Here is a 23,231-nt window from a genome sequence, read left to right as displayed (position 1 = left end):
GGCCTGTCATTAACCCAGCAGGGTAGACTAGTGTACTGCCATTAACCCAGCAGGGTAGACTAGTGTACTATCATTAACCTAGCAGGGTAGACTAGTGGCCTGTCATTAACCCAGCAGGGTAGACTAGTGTACTATCATTAACCTAGCAGGGTAGACTAGTGGCCTGTCATTAACCCAGCAGGGTAGACTAGTGGCCTGTCCTGTCATTAACCCAGCAGGGTAGACTAGTGTACTACCATTAACCCAGCAGGGTAGACTAGTGTACTATCATTAACCTAGCAGGGTAGACTAATGGCCTGTCATTAACCCAGCAGGGTAGACTAGTGTACTATCATTAACCTAGCAGGGTAGACTAGTGGCCTGTCATTAACCCAGCAGGGTAGACTAGTGTACTATCATTAACCTAGCAGGGTAGACTAGTGGCCTGTCATTAACCCAGCAGGGTAGACTAGTGGCCTGTCCTGTCATTAACCCTGCAGGGTAGACTAGTGTACTATCATTAACCCAGCAGGGTAGACTAATGGCCTGTCATTAACCTAGCAGGGTAGTACTATCATTAACCCAGCAGGGTAGACTAATGGCCTGTCATTAACCCAGCAGGGTAGACTAGTGGCCTGTCATTAACCTAGCAGGGTAGACTAGTGGCCTGTCATTAACCCAGCAGGGTAGACTAGTGGCCTGTCATTAACCCAGCAGGGTAGACTAGTGGCCTGTCATTAACCCTGTCAGTGGCCTGTCTGTCATTAACCCAGCAGGGTAGACTAGTGTACTATCATTAACCCAGCAGGGTAGACTAGTGTACTATCATTAACCTAGCAGGGTAGACTAATGGCCTGTCATTAACCCAGCAGGGTAGACTAGTGTACTATCATTAACCTAGCAGGGTAGACTAGTGGCCTGTCATTAACCCAGCAGGGTAGACTAGTGTACTATCATTAACCTAGCAGGGTAGACTAGTGGCCTGTCATTAACCCAGCAGGGTAGACTAGTGGCCTGTCCTGTCATTAACCCTGCAGGGTAGACTAGTGTACTATCATTAACCCAGCAGGGTAGACTAGTGTACTATCATTAACCTAGCAGGGTAGACTAATGGCCTGTCATTAACCTAGCAGGGTAGAATAGTGGCCTGTCATTAACCCAGCAGGGTAGACTAATGGCCTGTCATTAACCCAGCAGGGTAGACTAGTGTACTATCATTAACCTAGCAGGGTAGACTAGTGGCCTGTCATTAACCCAGCAGGGTAGACTAGTGTACTATCATTAACCTAGCAGGGTAGACTAGTGGCCTGTCATTAACCCAGCAGGGTAGACTAGTGGCCTGTCTTGTCATTAACCCAGCAGGGTAGACTAGTGTACTATCATTAACCCAGCAGGGTAGACTAGTGGCCTGTCATTAACCCAGCAGGGTAGACTAGTGTACTATCATTAACCTAGCAGGGTAGACTAATGGCCTGTCATTAAAGCAGGGTAGAATAGTGGGGTCATTAACCCAGCAGGGTAGTGGCCTGTCATTAACCCAGCAGGGTAGACTAGTGTACTATCATTAACCCAGCAGGGTAGATTAACCCAGCAGGGTAGAGTACTATCATTAACAGCAGGGTAGACTAGTGTCATTAACCCAGCAGGGTAGACTAGTGTCCTGTCATTAACCCAGCAGGGTAGACTAGTGTCCTGTCATTAACCCAGCAGGGTAGACTAGTGTACTATCATTAACCCAGCAGGGTAGACTAGTGGCCTGTCATTAACCCAGCAGGGTAGACTAGTGTACTATCATTAACCTAGCAGGGTAGACTAGTGGCCTGTCATTAACCCAGCAGGGTAGACTAGTGTACTATCATTAACCCAGCAGGGTAGACTAGTGTACTGTCCTGTCATTAACCCAGCAGGGTAGACTAGTGTCCTGTCATTAACCCAGCAGGGTAGACTAGTGTACTATCATTAACCCAGCAGGGTAGACTAGTGGCCTGTCATTAACCCAGCAGGGTAGACTAGTGTACTATCATTAACCTAGCAGGGTAGACTAGTGGCCTGTCATTAACCCAGCAGGGTAGACTAGTGTACTATCATTAACCTAGCAGGGTAGACTAGTGGCCTGTCATTAACCCAGCAGGGTAGACTAGTGTACTGGTCTGTCATTAACCCAGCAGGGTAGACTTGTGGCTTGTCATTAACCCAGCAGGGTAGACTAGTGTACTGTCATTAACCCAGCAGGGTAGACTAGTGTACTATCATTAACCCAGCAGGGTAGACTAGTGGCCTGTCATTAACCCAGCAGGGTAGACTAGTGGCCTGTCAGTAACCTAGCAGGGTAGACTAGTGGCCTGTCAGTAACCCAGCAGGGTAGACTAGTGTACTATCATTAACCCAGCAGGGTAGACTAGTGGCCTGTCATTAACCCAGCAGGGTAGACTAGTGGCCTGTCAGTAACCTAGCAGGGTAGACTAGTGGCCTGTCAGTAACCCAGCAGGGTAGACTAGTGTACTATCATTAACCTAGCAGGGTAGACTAGTGGCCTGTCATTAACCCAGCAGGGTAGACTAGTGTACTGTCATTAACCCAGCAGGGTAGACTAGTGTACTGTCATTAACCCAGCAGGGTAGACTAGTGTACTGTCATTAACCCAGCAGGGTAGACTAGTGGCCTGTCATTAACCCAGCAGGGTAGACTAGTGGCCTGTCATTAACCCAGCAGGGTAGACTAGTGTACTATCATTAACCCAGCAGGGTAGACTAGTGGCCTGTCATTAACCCAGCAGGGTAGACTAGTGTACTATCATTAACCCAGCAGGGTAGACTAGTGGCCTGTCATTAACCCAGCAGGGTAGACTAGTGGCCTGTCATTAACCCAGCAGGGTAGACTAGTGTACTGTCATTAACCCAGCAGGGTAGACTAGTGTACTGTCATTAACCCAGCAGGGTAGACTAGTGTACTATCATTAACCCAGCAGGGTAGACTAGTGTCCTGTCATTAACCCAGCAGGGTAGACTAGTGTACTGTCATTAACCCAGCAGGGTAGACTAGTGTACTGTCCTGTCATTAACCCAGCAGGGTAGACTAGTGTACTGTCATTAACCCAGCAGGGTAGACTAGTGTACTGTCATTAACCCAGCAGGGTAGACTAGTGTAATATCATTAACCCAGCAGGGTAGACTAGTGTCCTGTCATTAACCCAGCAGGGTAGACTAGTATACTGTCATTAACCCAGCAGGGTAGACTAGTGTACTGTCCTGTCATTAACCCAGCAGGGTAGACTAGTGGCCTGTCCTGTCAGTAACCCAGCAGGGTAGACTAGTGTACTATCATTAACCCAGCAGGGTAGACTAGTGTACTGGCCTGTCATTAACCCAGCAGGATAGACTAGTGTACTGTCATTAACCCAGCAGGATAGACTAGTGTACTATCATTAACCCAGCAGGATAGACTAGTGTACTGTCATTAACCCAGCAGGGTAGACTAGTGTACTGGCCTATCATTAACCCAGCAGGGTAGACTAGTGTACTGGCCTGTCATTAACCCAGCAGGGTAGACTAGTGTACTATCATTAACCCAGCAGGGTAGACTAGTGTACTATCATTAACCCAGCAGGGTAGACTAGTGTACTGTCATTAACCCAGCAGGGTAGACTAGTGTACTATCATTAACCCAGCAGGGTAGACTAGTGTACTATCATTAACCCAGCAGGGTAGACTAGTGGCCTGTCCTGTCATTAACCCAGCAGGGTAGACTAGTGTACTATCATTAACCCAGCAGGGTAGACTAGTGTACTGTCATTAACCCAGCAGGGTAGACTAGTGTACTGTCATTAACCCAGCAGGGTAGACTAGTGGCCTGTCCTGTCATTAACCCAGCAGGGTAGGTCTGTCATTAACCCAGCAGGGTAGACTAGTGTACTGTCATTAACCCAGCAGGGTAGACTAGTGTACTGTCATTAACCCAGCAGGGTAGACTAGTCATTAACCCAGCAGGGTACTATGTGTCCTGTCATTAACCCAGCAGGGTAGACTAGTGTACTGTCATTAACCCAGCAGGGTAGACTAGTGTACTGTCATTAACCCAGCAGGGTAGACTAGTGTACTATCATTAACCCAGCAGGGTAGACTAGTGTACTATCATTAACCCAGCAGGGTAGACTAATGTCCTGTCATTAACCCAGCAGGGTAGACTAGTGGCCTGTCCTGTCATTAACCCAGCAGGGTAGACTAGTGTACTATCATTAACCCAGCAGGGTAGACTAGTGTACTGTCATTAACCCAGCAGGGTAGACTAGTGTCCTGTCATTAACCCAGCAGGGTAGACTAGTGTACTGTCATTAACCCAGCAGGGTAGACTAGTGTACTGTCATTAACCCAGCAGGGTAGACTAGTGTACTGTCATTAACAGGGTAGACTAGTGTACTGGCCTGTCATTAACCCATCAGGGTAGACTAGTGTACTGTCCTGTCATTAACCCAGCAGGGTAGACTAGTGGCCTGTCCTGTCATTAACCCAGCAGGGTAGACTAGTGTACTGGCCTGTCATTAACCCAGCAGGGTAGACTAGTGTACTGGCCTGTCATTAACCCAGCAGGGTAGACTAGTGTACTGGCCTGTCATTAACCCAGCAGGGTAGACTAGTGTACTATCATTAACCCAGCAGGGTAGACTAGTGTACTGGCCTGTCATTAACCCAGCATGGTAGACTAGTGTACTGGCCTGTCATTAACCCAGCGGGGTAGACTAGTGTACTATCATTAACCCAGCAGGGTAGACTAGTGGCCTGTCCTGTCATTAACCCAGCAGGGTAGACTAGTGTACTGGCCTGTCATTAACCCAGCAGGGTAGACTAGTGTACTATCATTAACCCAGCAGGGTAGACTATCTGGCCCAATGCTCTTAACTGCTAGGCTATCTGCTGTGTTTGTTTCCAGGATATATCAGTTCTAAGGGTTCTGTGTTTGTTTCCAGGATATATCAGTTCTCAGGGTTCTGTGTTCCAGGATATATCAGTTCTCAGGGTTCTGTGTTCCAGGATATATCAGTTCTCGGGGTTCTGTGTTCCAGGATATATCAGTTCTCAGGGTTCTGTGTTTGTTTCCAGGATATATCAGTTCTCAGGGTTCTGTTTGTTTCCAGGATATATCAGTTCTCAGGGTTCTGTGTTTGTTTCCAGGATATATCAGTTCTTAGGGTTCTGTGTTCCAGGATATATCAGTTATCGGGGTTCTGTGTTTGTTTCCAGGATATATCAGTTCTCAGGGTTCTGTGTTTGTTTCCAGGATATATCAGTTCTCAGGGTTCTGTTTGTTTCCAGGATATATCAGTTCTCAGGGTTCTGTGTTCCAGGATATATCAGTTCTCAGGGTTCTGTGTTCCAGGATATATCAGTTCTCAGGGTTCTGTGTTTGTTTCCAGGATATATCAGTTCTCAGGGTTCTGTGTTTGTTTCCAGGATATATCAGTTCTCAGGTTCTGTGTTTGTTTCCAGGATATATCAGTTCTCAGGGTTCTGTGTTCCAGGATATATCAGTTCTCAGGGTTCTGTGTTTGTTTCCTGGATATATCAGTTCTGTGTTTGTTTCCAGGATATATCAGTTCTAAGGGTTCTGTGTTCCAGGATATATCAGTTCTCGGGGATCTGTGTTTGTTTCCAGGATATATCAGTTCTCAGGGTTCTGTGTTTGTTTCCAGGATATATCAGTTCTCAGGGTTCTGTGTTTGTTTCCAGGATATATCAGTTCTCAGGTTCTGTGTTTGTTTCCAGGATATATCAGTTCTCAGGGTTCTGTGTTCCAGGATATATCAGTTCTCAGGGTTCTGTGTTTGTTTCCAGGATATATCAGTTCTCAGGGTTCTGTGTTCCAGGATATATCAGTTCTCAGGGTTCTGTGTTTGTTTCCAGGATATATCAGTTCTCAGGGTTCTGTTTGTTTCCAGGATATATCAGTTCTCAGGTGCTGTGTTTGTTTCCAGGATGTATCAGTTCTCAGGGTTCTGTTTGTTTCCAGGATATATCAGTTCCCAGGGTTCTGTGTTTGTTTCCAGGATATATCAGTTCTCAGGGTTCTGTTTGTTTCCAGGATATCAGTTCTCAGGTTCTGTGTTTGTTTCCAGGATATATCAGTTATCAGGGTTCTGTGTTCCAGGATATATCAGTTCTCAGGGTTCTGTGTTCCAGGATATATCAGTTCTCAGGGTTCTGTGTTCCAGGATATTGTTTTCTGTGTTTGTTTCCAGGATATATCAGTTCTCAGGGTTCTGTGTTTGTTTCCAGGATATATCAGTTCTCAGGTTCTGTGTTTGTTTCCAGGATATATCAGTTCTCAGGGTTCTGTGTTCCAGGATATATCAGTTCTCAGGGTTCTGTGTTTGTTTCCAGGATATATCAGTTCTGTGTTTGTTTCCAGGATATATCAGTTCTCAGGGTTCTGTGTTCCAGGATATATCAGTTCTCAGGTTCTGTTTGTTTCCAGGATATATCTGGGTTCTGTGTTTGTTTCCAGGATATATCAGTTCTCAGGTTCTGTGTTTGGGTTCTGTGTTTGTTTCCAGGATATATCAGTTCTCAGGGTTCTGTGTTTGTTTCCAGGATATATCAGTTCTCAGGGTTCTGTGTTTGTTTCCAGGATATATCAGTTCTCAGGGTTCTGTTTGTTTCCAGGATATATCAGTTCTCAGGGTTCTGTGTTTGTTTCCAGGATATATCAGTTCTCAGGGTTCTGTGTTCCAGGATATATCAGTTCTCAGGGTTCTGTGTTTGTTTCCAGGATATATCAGTTCTCAGGGTTCTGTTTGTTTCCAGGATATATCAGTTCTCAGGTGCTGTGTTTGTTTCCAGGATGTATCAGTTCTCAGGGTTCTGTTTGTTTCCAGGATATATCAGTTCCCAGGGTTCTGTGTTTGTTTCCAGGATATATCAGTTCTCAGGGTTCTGTTTGTTTCCAGGATATCAGTTCTCAGGTTCTGTGTTTGTTTCCAGGATATATCAGTTATCAGGGTTCTGTGTTTGTTTCCAGGATATATCAGTTATCAGGGTTCTGTGTTCCAGGATATATCAGTTCTCAGGTTCTGTGTTTGTTTCCAGGATATATCAGTTATCAGGGTTCTGTGTTCCAGGATATATCAGTTCTCAGGTTCTGTGTTTGTTTCCAGGATATATCAGTTCTCAGGTTCTGTGTTTGTTTCCAGGATATATCAGTTCTCAGGGTTATGTGTTCCAGGATATATCAGTTCTCAGGGTTCTGTGTTCCAGGATATATCAGTTCTCAGGGTTCTGTTTGTTTCCAGGATATATCAGTTCTCAGGGTTCTGTGTTTGTTTCCAGGATATATCAGTTCTCAGGTTCTGTGTTTGTTTCCAGGATATATCAGTTCTCAGGGTTCTGTGTTTGTTTCCAGGATATATCAGTTCTCAGGTTCTGTGTTTGTTTCCAGGATATATCAGTTCTCAGGGTTCTGTGTTCCAGGATATATCAGTTCTCAGGGTTCTGTTTGTTTCCAGGATATATCAGTTCTCAGGGTTCTGTGTTTTTTTCCAGGATATATCAGTTCTCAGGGTTCTGTTTGTTTCCAGGATATATCCGTTCTCAGGGTTCTGTGTTCCTGGATATATCAGTTCTCAGGGTTCGGTTTGTTTCCAGGATATATCAGTTCTCAGGGTTCGGTTTGTTTCCAGGATATATCAGTTCTCAGGGTTCTGTTTGTTTCCAGGATATATCAGTTCTCAGGGTTCTGTTTGTTTCCAGGATATATCCGTTCTCAGGGTTCTGTTTGTTTCCAGGATATATCAGTTCTCAGGGTTCTGTTTGTTTCCAGGATATATCAGTTCTCAGGTTCTGTGTTTGTTTACCAGGATATATCAGTTCTCAGGTTCTGTGTTTGTTTCCAGGATATATCAGTTATCAGGGTTCTGTGTTCCTGGATATATCAGTTCTCAGGGTTCTGTTTGTTTCCAGGATATATCAGTTCTCAGGGTTCTGTTTGTTTCCAGGATATATCAGTTCTCAGGGTTCTGTTTGTTTCCAGGATATATCAGTTCTCAGGTTCTGTGTTTGTTTCCAGGATATATCAGTTCTCAGGGTTCTGTGTTTGTTTCCAGGATATATCAGTTCTCAGGGTTCTGTGTTCCTGGATATATCAGTTCTCAGGGTTCTGTGTTCCAGGATATATCAGTTCTCAGGGTTCTGTGTTCCAGGATATATCAGTTCTCAGGGTTCTGTGTTTGTTTCCTGGATATATCAGTTCTCAGGGTTCTGTGTTACTGCCAGACAGCATATTCAATAGTGTGATTATTGGTTAAACCACTGCCTCACCATAGACACTGAAGGTCCGTCTGGTTTATCCAGGCGTGATGATGCCCAGTCAGAGCAATGAAGTTTTGATCATTTCAGGCGTGGCTCTTTAAACAAACACACTTTGCCAGATATATTTTGCATAACACATAATTTGCAACGCTCTGGGTCTGCAATCTGGGTCACATTAGTCCCTTTATAATGACTGGGTCACATTAGTCCCTTTATAATGACTGGGTCACATTAGTCCCTTTATAATGACTGGGTCACATTAGTCCCTTTATAATGACTGGGTCACATTAGTCCCTTTATAATGACTGGGTCACATTAGTCCCTTTATAATGACTGGGTCACATTAGTCCCTTTATAATGACTGGGTCACATTAGTCCCTTTATAATGACTGGGTCACATTAGTCCCTTTATAATGACTGGGTCACATTAGTCCCTTTATAATGACTGGGTCACATTAGTCCCTTTATAATGACTGGGTCACATTAGTCCCTTTATAATGACTGGATCACATTAGTCCCTTTATAATGACTGGGTCACATTAGTCCCTTTATAATGACTGGGTCACATTAGTCCCTTTATAATGACTGGGTCACATTAGTCCCTTTATAATGACTGGGTCACATTAGTCCCTTTATAATGACTGGGTCACATTAGTCCCTTTATAATGACTGGGTCACATTAGTCCCTTTATAATGACTGGGTGACATTAGTCCCTTTATAATGACTGGATCACATTAGTCCCTTTATAATGACTGACATTAGTCCCTTTATAATGACTGGGTCACATTAGTCCCTTTATAATGACTGGGTCACATTAGTCCCTTTATAATGACTGGGTCACATTAGTCCCTTTATAATGACTGGGTCACATTAGTCCCTTTATAATGACTGGGTCACATTAGTCCCTTGCAGGGTCTCATACAAGAAGCTGATTAAACAGCATGATCATTACACAGGTGCACCTTGTGCTGGGGACAATAAACGGCCGTTCTAAAATGTGCAGTTTTGTCACACAACACAATGCTACAGATGTCTCAAGTTTTGAGGGAGCATCCCATTGAACCGTTCCCAGAGAATTGAATGTTAATTTCTCAACCATAAGCCGCCTCAAACTTCGTTTGAGAGAATTTGGCGGTCCGTCCAACCGGCCTGACAACTGCAGACCACGTGTATGGCGTTGTATGGGTGGGCTGTTTGCTGATGTCAACGTTGTGAACAGAGTGGTGACGGTGGGGTTATGGTATGACCAGCCCAGGACCTCCACATCCGTCTTCTTTACCTGCGGGATCGTCTGAGACCAGCCACCAGGACAGCTGATGAAACTGAGGAGTATTTCTGTCTGTAATAAAGCCCTTTTGTGGGGAAAAACTCATTCTGATTGGCTGAGGCTCCCAAGCGGGTGGCCCTATGCCCTCCCATGTCTACTCCCCTGCCCAGTCATGTGAAATCTATAGATTAGGGCCTAATGAATTTATTTCAATTGACTGATTTCCTTCTATGAGTTGTAACTCAGTAAAATCCTAGACATTGTTGCATGTTGTGTTTATATATTTTTTCAGTATAGAATGAAAAGCAATTAGTCAATCAGGAATGTAAAGAATGAGGTTTGAATACCGACCAGTGATGACCTCCACTCCCTTAGTCTCTCACGTCTCTCTGACCAGTGATGAACTCCACTCTCACGTCTCTCTGACCAGTGATGACCTCCACTCTCACGTCTCTCTGACCAGTGATGACCTCCACTCCCTTCGTCTCTCTCTGACCTGTGATGACCTCCACTCTCACGTCTCTCTGACCAGTGATGACCTCCACTCCCTTAGTCTCTCTGACCTGTGATGACCTCCACTCCCTTAGTCTCTGACCTGTGACCTCCACTCCCTTCGTCTCTCTCTGACCTGTGATGACCTCCACTCCCTTCGTCTCTCTCTGACCTGTGATGACCTCCACTCCCTTAATCTCTCTTCTCTGTTTCCCCCTCCAGGTGACTGCTGGCTCCTGGCGGCCATCGCCTCTCTGACCCTGAATGAAGATGTGATGGCCCGGGTTGTTCCTGCAGGACAAGGCTTTGGACGTGGAGAGTACGCTGGGATCTTTCACTTCCAGGTAGAGACAGTGTCACGGGCTGCATCCCAAAATGCCTCCCTATATAGTACACTACTTTTAAACTAGGCTCTGGTATTAAAAAAAGAAGTGTAGTGCATAATAAAGGGAATAGTGTGCAATTTGGTGCGCAGGCCAGTGTTCATTTACTTTAACAAATATAGTGACTAAAATATTTGTTTAAAGTATATTTTTCAGTGGCAATTGACGAGAGTAAGTGACTAAATAGACCCAGAAAAAACTAGAACTAAACAAAAGTAACTTCAGTTTTCTCTGCGACTAAAATTTGAAGTGGATTGGACAAGAGTTTTTGGAGAGATTTTCAGTCATAATTTAATATTAGCAGCAACACAGTTCAGTAGTGGGAAGGAAGCGTCTCACCCGGTACATACAGCCGACATCAGCTGGTGAGCTACAGGGGGGACAACTGGTACATACAGCCGACATCAGCTGGTGAGCTACAGGGGGGACAACTGGTACATACAGCCGACATCAGCTGGTGAGCTACAGGGGGACAACTGGTACATACAGTCCCCGATAATCAGCTGGTGAGCTACAGGGGGACAACTGGGTACATACAGCCGACTTTCAGCTGGTGAGCTACAGGGGGACAACTGGTACATACAGCCGACATCAGCTGGTGAGCTACAGGGGGACAACTGGTACATACAGCCTACATCAGCTGGTGAGCTACAGGGGGACAACTGGTACATACAGCCTACATCAGCTGGTGAGCTACAGGGGGACAACTTTACATACAGCCGACATCAGCTGGTGAGCTACAGGGGGGACAACTGGTACATACAGCCGACATCAGCTGGTGAGCTACAGGGGGGACAACTGGTACATACAGCCGACATCAGCTGGTGAGCTACAGGGGGGACAACTGGTACATACAGCCGACATCAGCTGGTGAGCTACAGGGGGGACAACTGGTACATACAGCCGACATCAGCTGGTGAGCTACAGGGGGGACAACTGGTACATACAGCCGACATCAGCTGGTGAGCTACAGGGGGACAACTGGTACATACAGCCTACATCAGCTGGTGAGCTACAGAGGGGACAACTGGTACATACAGCCTACATCAGCTGGTGAGCTACAGAGGGGACAACTGGTACATACAGCCGACATCAGCTGGTGAGCTACAGGGGGGACAACTGGTACATACAGCCGACATCAGCTGGTGAGCTACAGGGGGGACAACTGGTACATACAGCCTACATCAGCTGGTGAGCTACAGGGGGGACAACTGGTACATACAGCCGACATCAGCTGGTGAGCTACAGGGGGGACAAGCAATGAGTGTGGGAAGAAAGGCTCCAGCTCCGATTATACACATGGCGACTCTCTTGATTCCCCTGTAGCTCACCAGTCCCCACCAGCCTGCTAGTTACCCTTTTGCCTGGTTAAAAAACACAAGCTGTTTTATGGAATGTAAAACAATAGCAGCATTAAGTTGAATAGTAAAACAACAGTGGTCTCTGACTCTCCCTCGACTATAGAGAAGTCAACAGTCTTTGAATTTGTAGTCTCGCTTAGCCCCTCCCACATTTCATATCCAGGTTTCTGTTGTGGAAACATCTTAACTCAAAAGATCATCGACGCTACGTTTTCTTCCTTTCTATCGTGACATTTTTACATTTATTCAGCATATGGCGGACCTTCTGAAACTGGGCTACTTGCAGACCGTTAACTATTTGTTTAGGCTACAAACCTTGAACAGCCATGTCGCTTCATTAGAAAGCTATAGCGCCGACGTGGCTATAACGTGGCCCTGGTAACATTATCAGTAGACTAAATGCAAATATCTGTTGGCACAGAAAGACATTTCCTCTTGCCACTACACTGTATCTGACTGGGGAAATGACTTTATGTTGAGTTAATGTGGACCCAGTGACTCAGAGATGAGCACTTGGACCAGAACTCGCGCACTGGGATTCAGACTCCAGACTTGGCACTCAAGGTTTAGTGACTCTACTACATCCCTGGTAAAACAGTCCTCAGCCTGAGGTTTACTGACTCCATTGTTCTACTTGTGCCTCTCTCTCTCTCTCTCTCTCTCTCTCTCTCTCTCTGCCTCTCTCTCTCTGCCTCTCTCTGTCTCTCTCTCTCTGTCTCTCTCTCTGTCTGTCTCTCTCTGTCTCTCTCTCTCTCTCTCTCTCTGACCTCTCTCTCCTCTCTCTCTCTCTCTCTCTCTCTGCCTCTCTGTCTGTCTCTCTCTCTCTCTCTCTCTCTCTCTCTCTGTCTCCTCTCTCTCTGTCTCTCTCTCTCTCTGCCTCTCTCTGTCTCTCTCTCTCTCTCTCTCTCTCTCTCTCTGTCTGTCTCTCTGTCTCTCTCTCTCTCTGTCTCTGTCTCTGTCTCCTCTCTGTCTCTGTCTCTCTGTCTCCTCTCTGTCTCTCTCTCTCCTCTCTGCCTCTCTCTCTGTCTCTCTCTCTCTCTCTCTCTCTCTGTCTCTCTCTCTCTCTCTCTCTCTCTCTCTCTGTCTCTCTCTCTCTCTCTCTCTCTCTGTCTCTCTCTGTCCCTCTCTGTCTGTCTGTCTCTCTCCTGCTCTCTCAGTCTGTCTCTCCCCTCCCCCACCTGTGTGTCTCACAGTACCAGTCAAACGTTAACACACCTACTCATTCAAGGTGTTTGTACTTTATTTTCTACATTGTAGAATAATAGAAAAGACATCAACACTATGAAATAACACACATGGAATCATGAGCACTTGAGAGAATACCAAGAGTGTGCAAAGCTGTCATCAAGGCAAAGGGTGGCTACTTTGAAGAATATCAAATATTTAACTCTTTTTTTTTTGGTTACTACATGATTCCATATGTGTTATTTCATAGTTTTGATGTCTTCACTATTATTCTACAATGTAGAAAATAGTAAAAATAAAGAAAAACTCTGGAATGAGTTGGTTTGTCCAAACTGTTGACTGGTACTGTGTGTCTACGGGATTTACATGGCCAGATAAATCTAATGTGGCCGGCCGCCTCGATGCATCATTTGATATGGTGTGTTTGGATAATAGTAGAGACTCAGAGCTACAAAATAGTAAATTTTAAATAAACTTAGCTAACAAGATTAAACATTTAGGATGTAGGTTGTGAGATGTTGGAAACCAACCAGAAAAGCCTGGCTTTAACCAGCAAAATGTAATGTTTACTGAACAGGAACATCTAAACATGGGCTACAGTTGAGGAACAAGGAGAGTCATTCTGCTTTGAATGTTGATAAACTTGTAACCCCACTTTTGAGAAAATGACCCTTGAATGTTTTGGTACCTACTGGAGAGCTCTTCTTGTCTCCACCCATTCAGCATGGTGACCCTCTTAGGGGGCCTTAACCCCACCCATCTCTTAAGCCTTAGCCCCACCCATCTCTTAAGACTTAGCCCCACCCATCTCTTAAGACTTAGCCCCACCCATCTCTTAAGACTTAGCCCCACATCTCTTAAGACAGCCCCACCCATCTCTTAAGCCTTAGCCCCACCCATCTCTTAAGACTTAGCCCCACCCATCTCTTAAGACTTAGCCCCACCCATCTCTTAAGACTTAGCCCCACCCATCTCTTAAGCCTTAGCCCCACCCATCTCTTAAGACTTAGCCCCAGCCCATCTCTTAAGCCTTAGCCCCACCCATCTCTTAAGACTTAGCCCCACCCATCTCTTAAGCCTTAGCCGCACCCACACATCGAATCGCATGTGAGTCAGCCCCCTCCTGTGGTAGTGTTGACAGAGAGCAGCCTCTCTTCACCCCCCTGTGGTAGTGTTGACAGAGAGCAGCCTCTCTTCACCCCTCCCCCTGTGGTAGTGTTGGCAGAGAGCAGCCTCTCTTCACCCCTCCCCTGTGGTAGTGTTGACAGAGAGCAGCCCTCTTCACCCCTCCTCCTGTGGTAGTGTTGACAGAGAGCAGCCTCTCTTCACCCCCTGTGGTAGTGTTGACAGAGAGCAGCCTCTCTTCACCCCCCTGTGGTAGTGTTGACAGAGAGCAGCCTCTCTTCACCCCCCTGTGGTAGTGTTGACAGAGAGCAGCCTCTCTTCAACCCCCTGTGGTAGTGTTGACAGAGAGCAGCCTCTCTTCACCCCCCACCCCTGTGGTAGTGTTGACAGGGAGCAGCCTCTCTTCACCCCCTCCTGTGGTAGTGTTGACAGAGAGCCCTCTCATTTCTGACTGGGGAAATGACTTTTCACCCCCTCCTGTGGTAGTGTTGACAGAGAGCAGCCTCTCTTCACCCCCCTGTGGTAGTGTTGACAGAGAGCAGCTTTCTCTTCACCCCCTGGTAGTGACTGACAGAGAGCAGCCTCTCTTCACCCCTCCCCTGTGGTAGTGTTGACAGGCAGCAGTTTCTCTTCACCCCCTGTGGTAGTGTTGACAGAGAGCAGCCTCTCTCACCCCCCCACCCCTGTGGTAGTGTTGACAGAGAGCAGCCTCTCTTCACCTCCTCCTCCCCTGGTAGTGTTGACAGAGAGCAGCCTCTCTTCACCCCTCCTCCCCCTGGTAGTGTTGACAGAGAGCAGCCTCTCTTCACCTGCCCCCTGGTAGTGTTGACAGAGAGCAGCCTCTCTTCACCCCCCCTGTGGTAGTGTTGACAGAGAGCAGCCTCTCTTCACCCCCTGTGGTAGTGTTGACAGAGAGCAGCCTCTCTTCACCCCCTGTGGTAGTGTTGACTGTCCTCTCTTCACCCTCCTGTGGTAGTGTTGACAGGAGCAGCCTCTCTCACCCCCTCCTGTGGTAGTGTTGACAGAGAGCAGCCCTCTTCACCCCCTGTGGTAGTGTTGACAGAGAGCAGCCTCTCTTCTCCCCCTGTGGTAGTGTTGACAGAGAGCAGCCTCTCTTGCCCCCCTGTGGTAGTGTTGACAGAGAGCAGCCTCTCTTCTCCCCCTGTGGTAGTGTTCAGAGAGCAGCTCTCTTCACCCCTGTGGTAGTGTTGACAGAGAGCAGCCTCTCTTCACCCCCTGTGGTAGTGTTGACAGAGAGCAGCCTCTCTTCACCCCCTGTCTCTGTCTGACAGAGAGCAGTCCTCTCTTCTCTGTCCCCCTGTGGTAGTGTTGACAGAGAGCAGCCTCTCTTCTCCCTCTGTCCCCTGTGGTAGTGTTGACAGAGAGCAGCCTCTCTTCACCCCCTCTCCCCTCTGGTAGTGTTGACAGAGAGCAGCCTCTCTTCCCCCTCTCCCCTGTGGTAGTCTGACAGAGAGCAGCCTCTCTTCACCTGTGTCTGTCTCCCCCTGTGGTAGTGTTGACAGAGAGCAGCCTCTCTTCTGTCTCCCTCCCCTCCCCCTGTGGTAGTGTTGACAGAGAGCAGCCTCTCTAACTACTCCCCCTGTGGTAGTTTGACATTGTAGCAGCATCAACACTGAAATAACACACATGGAATCATGAGCCTGTGGTAGTGTTGACAGAGAGCAGCCTCTCTTCAACCCCCTCCTGTGGTAGTGTTGACAGAAGCAGCCTCTTTAACCCCCCTGTGGTAGTGTTGACAGAGAGCAGCCTCTCTTCACCCCCCCTGTGGTAGTGTTGACAGAGAGCAGCCCTTTGACCCCCCTGTGGTAGTGTTGACAGAGAGCATCTCTTCACCCCCCTGTGGTAGTGTAAACAGAAGCAGCCTCTCTTCACCCCCCTGTGTGAGTGTGGTAGTGTTGTCCAAACTCTCTGACCCCCTGTGGTAGTACATTGCCAGATAAAGCCTCTCTTCACACCCCCTGTGGTAGTGTTGACAGAGAGCAGCCTCTCTTCACCCCCCTGTGGTAGTGTTGACAGAGAGCAGCCTCATCTTCACCCCCCTGTGGTAGTGTTGACAGAGAGCAGCCATTTACCCCCTGTGGTAGTGTTGAAAGAGAGCAGCCTCTCTTAACCAGCAAAATGTAGTGTTTACTGAAGCAGCCTCTCTAAACACCCCCCTCCAGTGGTAGTGTTGACAGAGAGCAGTCATTCTCCTCCCCTGTGGTAGTGTTGACAGAGAGCAGCCTCTCTTCACCCCCTCCTGTGGTAGTGTTGACAGAGAGCAGCTCTCTTGTCTCCCCCTGTGGTAGTGTTGACAGGGAGCATTCTTCACCCCCTGTGGTAGTGTTGACAGAGAGCAGCCTCTTCACCCCTCCCCCTGTGGTAGTGTTGACAGAGAGCAGCCTCTCTTCACCCCTCCCCCTGTGGTAGTGTTGACAGAGAGCAGCCTCTCTTCACCCCTCCTCCCCTGTGGTAGTGTTGACAGAGAGCAGCCTCTCTTCACCCCCTCCTGTGGTAGTGTTGACAGAGAGCAGCCTCTCTTCACACCCCTCCCCCTGTGGTAGTGTTGACAGAGAGCAGCCTCTCTTCACCCCCCCCTGTGGTAGTGTTGACAGAGAGCAGCCTCTCTTCACCCCCTGTGGTAGTGTTGACAGAGAGCAGCCCTCTTCACCCCCCTCCTGTGGTAGTGTTGACAGAGAGCAGCCTCTCTTCACCCCCCTCCTGTGGTAGTGTTGACAGAGAGCAGCCTCTCTTCACCCCCCTGTGGTAGTGTTGACAGGAGCAGCCTCTCTTCACCCCCTGTGGTAGTGTTGACAGAGAGCAGCCTCTCTTCACCCCCCTCCTGTGGTAGTGTTGACAGAGAGCAGCCTCTCTTCACCCCCTCCTGTGGTAGTGTTGACAGAGAGCAGCCTCTCTTCACCCCCCTGTGGTAGTGTTGACAGAGAGCAGCCTCTCTTCACCCCCCCTCCTGTGGTAGTGTTGACAGAGAGCAGCCTCTCTTCACCCCCCCCCTGTGGTAGTGTTGACAGAGAGCAGCCTCTCTTCACCCCCTGTGGTAGTGTTGACAGAGAGCAGCCTCTCTTCACCCCCCTGTGGTAGTGTTGACAGTTGGTACACCTACTGGATATCGATTGCGCAACCAGGGGTGGAAAAACCTTGGATCATTGTTACTCCAACTTCCGCGACGCATATAAGGCCCCGCCCCCTTTCGGAAAAGCTGACCACGACTCCATTTTGTTGTATGTGTAAATCAGACTGTTAAACAGCCACCACTAACATTGAGTGGCTGCTGCCAACACACTGTCATTGACACTGACCCAACTCCAGCCACTTTAATAATGGGAATTGATGGGAAATGATGTAAATATATCACTAGCCACTTTAAACAATGCTACCTTATATAATGTTACTTACCCTACATTATTCATCTCATATGCATATGTATATACTGTACTCTACATCATCGACTGCATCCTTATGTAATACATGTATCACTAGCCACTTTAACTATGCCACTTTGTTTACTTTGTCTACATACTCATCTCATATGTATATACTGTACTCGATACCATCTACTGTATGCTGCTCTGTACCATCACTCATTCATATATCCTTATGTACATATTCTTTATTCCCTTACACTGTGTATAAGACAGTAGTTTTGGAATTGTTAGTTAGATTACTTGTTGGTTATCACTGCATTGTCGGAACTAGAAGCACAAGCATTTCGCTTCACTCACACTAACATCTGCTAACCATGTGTATGTGACAAATAAGATTTGATTTGATTTGGAGAGCTCTTCTTTGTCATTCACACCCCCATCTCTTTAAGGATTAACGCGAGGCCCTGTGGTAAACACACCCCGTATCCAATCAAATCCAAGTTCATTTGTCACATGCACAGGATACAAGAGGCGTAAACGTTAATTGTCTCGACATGTTCATAAAATACAATAGAATCAGCCGTAATCACCCCCCAGACACACCTGGCTATTTCGATGGTTCAAAGTGGAGTCTTTTGTTTGGCTAAACAATGAACTGGCATAACCCCAACTCATACTACTACCAATACAAACATTGTCATAACTGTGGTATGAATCTGCAGGTAGCTAAAGTTAACAAACTAGGTTCAATGTTAGCTCGCTAACACGAGGCTATAACTAGCAATGCAAATGGATTTTCTGATTCAAATTATATTACTACACAGATCATACACGTAATGTTAGCTAGCGAGCCAGCAAGATAACGTTTCGCAATAAACATGACTTTTTGACAAAATTATAAAGTTATATCTTTAAAATTTAGATATAATCTGACCTGTATACATGGAGAAACGCTTCACACAGACTGGAACCATTAAACTCTGTTCTGTTTGTAGCTACATCTTGTTTGGCCAGCGTTGTGTCAAGTCTGTTGTTGTAGCTCCTGCTACAATCAGGGCATCAATGTTGTTGAGAAAAGTAGCAAAACTTGTGTAGTTGTCGATGGCTGATGTTATATCTTTCAAAAATGGCACGGTAGAAAGGACTGTCAACACTACCACTAGGAGAGGAGAGGCTGCTCTCTGTCAACACTACCACTAGGAGAGGAGAGGCTGCTCTCTGTCAACACTACCACTAGGAGAGGAGAGGCTGCTCTCTGTCAACACTACCACTAGGAGAGGAGAGGCTGCTCTCTGTCAACACTACCACTAGGAGAGGAGAGGCTGCTCTCTGTCAACACTACCACTAGGAGAGGAGAGGAGAGGCTGCTCTCTGTCAACACTACCACTAGGAGAGGAGAGGCTGCTCTCTGTCAACACTACCACTAGGAGAGGAGAGGAGAGGCTGCTCTCTGTCAACACTACCACTAGGAGAGGAGAGGCTGCTCTCTGTCAACACTACCACTAGGAGAGGAGAGACTGCTCTCTGTCAACACTACCACTAGGAGAGGAGAGGCTGCTCTCTGTCAACACTACCACTAGGAGAGGAGAGGCTGCTCTCTGTCAACACTACCACTAGGAGAGGAGAGGCTGCTCTCTGTCAACACTACCACTAGGAGAGGAGAGGCTGCTCTCTGTCAACACTACCACTAGGAGAGGAGAGGCTGCTCTCTGTCAACACTACCACTAGGAGAGGAAAGGAGAGGCTGCTCTCTGTCAACACTACCACTAGGAGAGGAGAGGCTGCTCTCTGTCAACACTACCACTAGGAGAGGAGAGGCTGCTCTCTGTCAACACTACCACTAGGAGAGGAGAGGCTGCTCTCTGTCAACACTACCACTAGGAGAGGAGAGGCTGCTCTCTGTCAACACTACCACTAGGAGAGGAGAGGCTGCTCTCTGTCAACACTACCACTAGGAGAGGAGAGGCTGCTCTCTGTCAACACTACCACTAGGAGAGGAGAGGCTGCTCTCTGTCAACACTACCACTAGGAGAGGAGAGGCTGCTCTCTGTCAACACTACCACTAGGAGAGGAGAGGCTGCTCTCTGTCAACACTACCACTAGGAGAGGAGAGGCTGCTCTCTGTCAACACTACCACTAGGAGAGGAGAGGCTGCTCTCTGTCAACACTAGGAGAGGCTGCTCTCTGTCAACACTACCACTAGGAGAGGAGAGGCTGCTCTCTGTCAACACTACCACTAGGAGAGGAGAGGAGAGGCTGCTCTCTGTCAACACTACCACTAGGAGAGGAGAGGAGAGGCTGCTCTCTGTCAACACTACCACTAGGAGAGGAGAGGCTGCTCTCTGTCAACACTACCACTAGGAGAGGAGAGGAGAGGCTGCTCTCTGTCAACACTACCACTAGGAGAGGAGAGGCTGCTCTCTGTCAACACTACCACTAGGAGAGGAGAGGCTGCTCTCTGTCAACACTACCACTAGGAGAGGAGAGGCTGCTCTCTGTCAACACTACCACTAGGAGAGGAGAGGCTGCTCTCTGTCAACACTACCACTAGGAGAGGAGAGGCTGCTCTCTGTCAACACTACCACTAGGAGAGGAGAGGCTGCTCTCTGTCAACACTACCACTAGGAGAGGAAAGGCTGCCCTCTGTCAACACTACCACTAGGAGAGGAGAGGCTGCTCTCTGTCAACACTACCACTAGGAGAGGAGAGGCTGCTCTCTGTCAACACTACCACTAGGAGAGGAGAGGCTGCTCTCTGTCAACACTACCACTAGGAGAGGAAAGGCTGCCCTCTGTCAACACTACCACTAGGAGAGGAGAGGCTGCTCTCTGTCAACACTACCACTAGGAGAGGAGAGGCTGCTCTCTGTCAACACTACCACTAGGAGAGGAAAGGCTGCTCTCTGTCAACACTACCACTAGGAGAGGAGAGGCTGCTCTCTGTCAACACTACCACTAGGAGAGGAGAGGCTGCTCTCTGTCAACACTACCACTAGGAGAGGAGAGGCTGCTCTCTGTCAACACTACCACTAGGAGAGGAGAGGCTGCTCTCTGTCAACACTACCACTAGGAGAGGAAAGGCTGCCCTCTGTCAACACTACCACTAGGAGAGGAGAGGCTGCTCTCTGTCAACACTACCACTAGGAGAGGAAAGGCTGCCCTCTGTCAACACTACCACTAGGAGAGGAGAGGCTGCTCTCTGTCAACACTACCACTAGGAGAGGAGAGGCTGCTCTCTGTCAACACTACCACTAGGAGAGGAGAGGCTGCTCTCTGTCAACACTACCACTAGGAGAGGAGAGGCTGCTCTCTGTCAACACTACCACTAGGAGAGGAAAGGCTGCCCTCTGTCAACACTACCACTAGGAGAGGAGAGGCTGCTCTCTGTCAACACTACCACTAGGAGAGGAGAGACTGCTCTCTGTCAACACTACCACTAGGAGAGGAGAGGCTGCTCTCTGTCAACACTACCACTAGGAGAGGAGAGGCTGCCCTCTGTCAACACTACCACTAGGAGAGGAGAGGCTGCTCTCTGTCAACACTACCACTAGGAGAGGACAGACTGCTCTCTGTCAACACTACCACTAGGAGAGGACAGACTGCTCTCTGTCAACACTACCACTAGGAGAGGAGAGGCTGCTCTCTGTCAACACTACCACTAGGAGAGGAGAGGAGAGGCTGCTCTCTGTCAACACTACCACTAGGAGAGGAGAGGAGAGGCTGCTCTCTGTCAACACTACCACTAGGAGAGGAGAGGCTGCTCTCTGTCAACACTACCACTAGGAGAGGAGAGGCTGCCCTCTGTCAACACTACCACTAGGAGAGGAGAGACTGCTCTCTGTCAACACTACCACTAGGAGAGGAGAGGCTGCTCTCTGTCAACACTACCACTAGGAGAGGAGAGGCTGCTCTCTGTCAACACTACCACTAGGAGAGGAGAGGCTGCTCTCTGTCAACACTACCACTAGGAGAGGAAGGCTGCTCTCTGTCAACACTACCACTAGGAGAGGAGAGGCTGCTCTCTGTCAACACTACCACTAGGAGAGGACAGACTGCTCTCTGTCAACACTACCACTAGGAGAGGACAGACTGCTCTCTGTCAACACTACCACTAGGAGAGGAGAGGCTGCCCTCTGTCAACACTACCACTAGGAGAGGAGAGGCTGCTCTCTGTCAACACTACCACTAGGAGAGGAGAGGCTGCCCTCTGTCAACACTACCACTAGGAGAGGAGAGGCTGCTCTCTGTCAACACTACCACTAGGAGAGGAGAGGCTGCTCTCTGTCAACACTACCACTAGGAGAGGAGAGGCTGCCCTCTGTCAACACTACCACTAGGAGAGGAGAGGCTGCTCTCTGTCAACACTACCACTAGGAGAGGAGAGGCTGCTCTCTGTCAACACTACCACTAGGAGAGGAGAGGCTGCTCTCTGTCAACACTACCACTAGGAGAGGAGAGGCTGCTCTCTGTCAACACTACCACTAGGAGAGGAAAGGCTGCTCTCTGTCAACACTACCACTAGGAGAGGAGAGGCTGCTCTCTGTCAACACTACCACTAGGAGAGGACAGACTGCTCTCTGTCAACACTACCACTAGGAGAGGACAGACTGCTCTCTGTCAACACTACCACTAGGAGAGGACAGACTGCTCTCTGTCAACACTACCACTAGGAGAGGAGAGGCTGCTCTCTGTCAACACTACCACTAGGAGAGGAGAGGCTGCTCTCTGTCAACACTACCACTAGGAGAGGAGAGGCTGCTCTCTGTCAACACTACCACTAGGAGAGGAGAGGCTGCCCTCTGTCAACACTACCACTAGGAGAGGAGAGGCTGCTCTCTGTCAACACTACCACTAGGAGAGGAGAGGCTGCTCTCTGTCAACACTACCACTAGGAGAGGAGAGGCTGCTCTCTGTCAACACTACCACTAGAGAGGAGAGGCTGCTCTCTGTCAACACTACCACTAGGAGAGGAGAGGCTGCTCTCTGTCAACACTACCACTAGGAGAGGAGAGGCTGCTCTCTGTCAACACTACCACTAGGAGAGGAGAGGCTGCTCTCTGTCAACACTACCACTAGGAGAGGAGAGGCTGCTCTCTGTCAACACTACCACTAGGAGAGGAGAGGCTGCTCTCTGTCAACACTACCACTAGGAGAGGAGAGGCTGCTCTCTGTCAACACTACCACTAGGAGAGGAGAGGCTGCTCTCTGTCAACACTACCACTAGGAGAGGAGAGGCTGCTCTCTGTCAACACTACCACTAGGAGAGGAGAGGCTGCTCTCTGTCAACACTACCACTAGGAGAGGAGAGGCTGCTCTCTGTCAACACTACCACTAGGAGAGGAGAGGCTGCTCTCTGTCAACACTACCACTAGGAGAGGAGAGGCTGCTCTCTGTCAACACTACCACTAGGAGAGGAGAGGCTGCTCTCTGTCAACACTACCACTAGGAGAGGAGAGGCTGCTCTCTGTCAACACTACCACTAGGAGAGGAGAGGCTGCTCTCTGTCAACACTACCACTAGGAGAGGAGAGGCTGCTCTCTGTCAACACTACCACTAGGAGAGGAGAGGCTGCTCTCTGTCAACACTACCACTAGGAGAGGAGAGGCTGCTCTCTGTCAACACTACCACTAGGAGAGGACAGACTGCTCTCTGTCAACACTACCACTAGGAGAGGAGAGGCTGCTCTCTGTCAACACTACCACTAGGAGAGGAGAGGCTGCTCTCTGTCAACACTACCACTAGGAGAGGAGAGGCTGCTC

At 48.3% G+C, this 23,231-nt stretch overlaps 1 protein-coding gene across 2 annotated transcripts in view; it reads left to right on the top strand.

The window, feature by feature from the left end:
- The window catches only part of LOC118379869 (calpain-2 catalytic subunit-like), a 63,557-nt gene that overhangs the window by 10,208 nt on the left and 30,118 nt on the right, over nt 1–23,231 (top strand). For both annotated transcript variants that reach the window (XR_008077840.1, XM_052477526.1), the window contains exon 3: nt 10,259–10,380. Coding sequence is in view for 1 of the 2 variants with exons in the window: in XM_052477526.1 (XP_052333486.1) it covers nt 10,259–10,380 (122 nt within the window). In the remaining variant the exon portion in view is untranslated. The remainder of the gene's footprint in view (nt 1–10,258; nt 10,381–23,231) is intronic.

This window comes from Oncorhynchus keta, chromosome 24, assembly GCF_023373465.1.
Source record: "Oncorhynchus keta strain PuntledgeMale-10-30-2019 chromosome 24, Oket_V2, whole genome shotgun sequence".
Taxonomy (NCBI): Eukaryota; Metazoa; Chordata; class Actinopteri; order Salmoniformes; family Salmonidae; genus Oncorhynchus; species Oncorhynchus keta.
The sequence above is the reverse complement of the archived record's forward strand: the minus strand, read 5'-3'. Positions and strand labels throughout refer to the sequence as shown.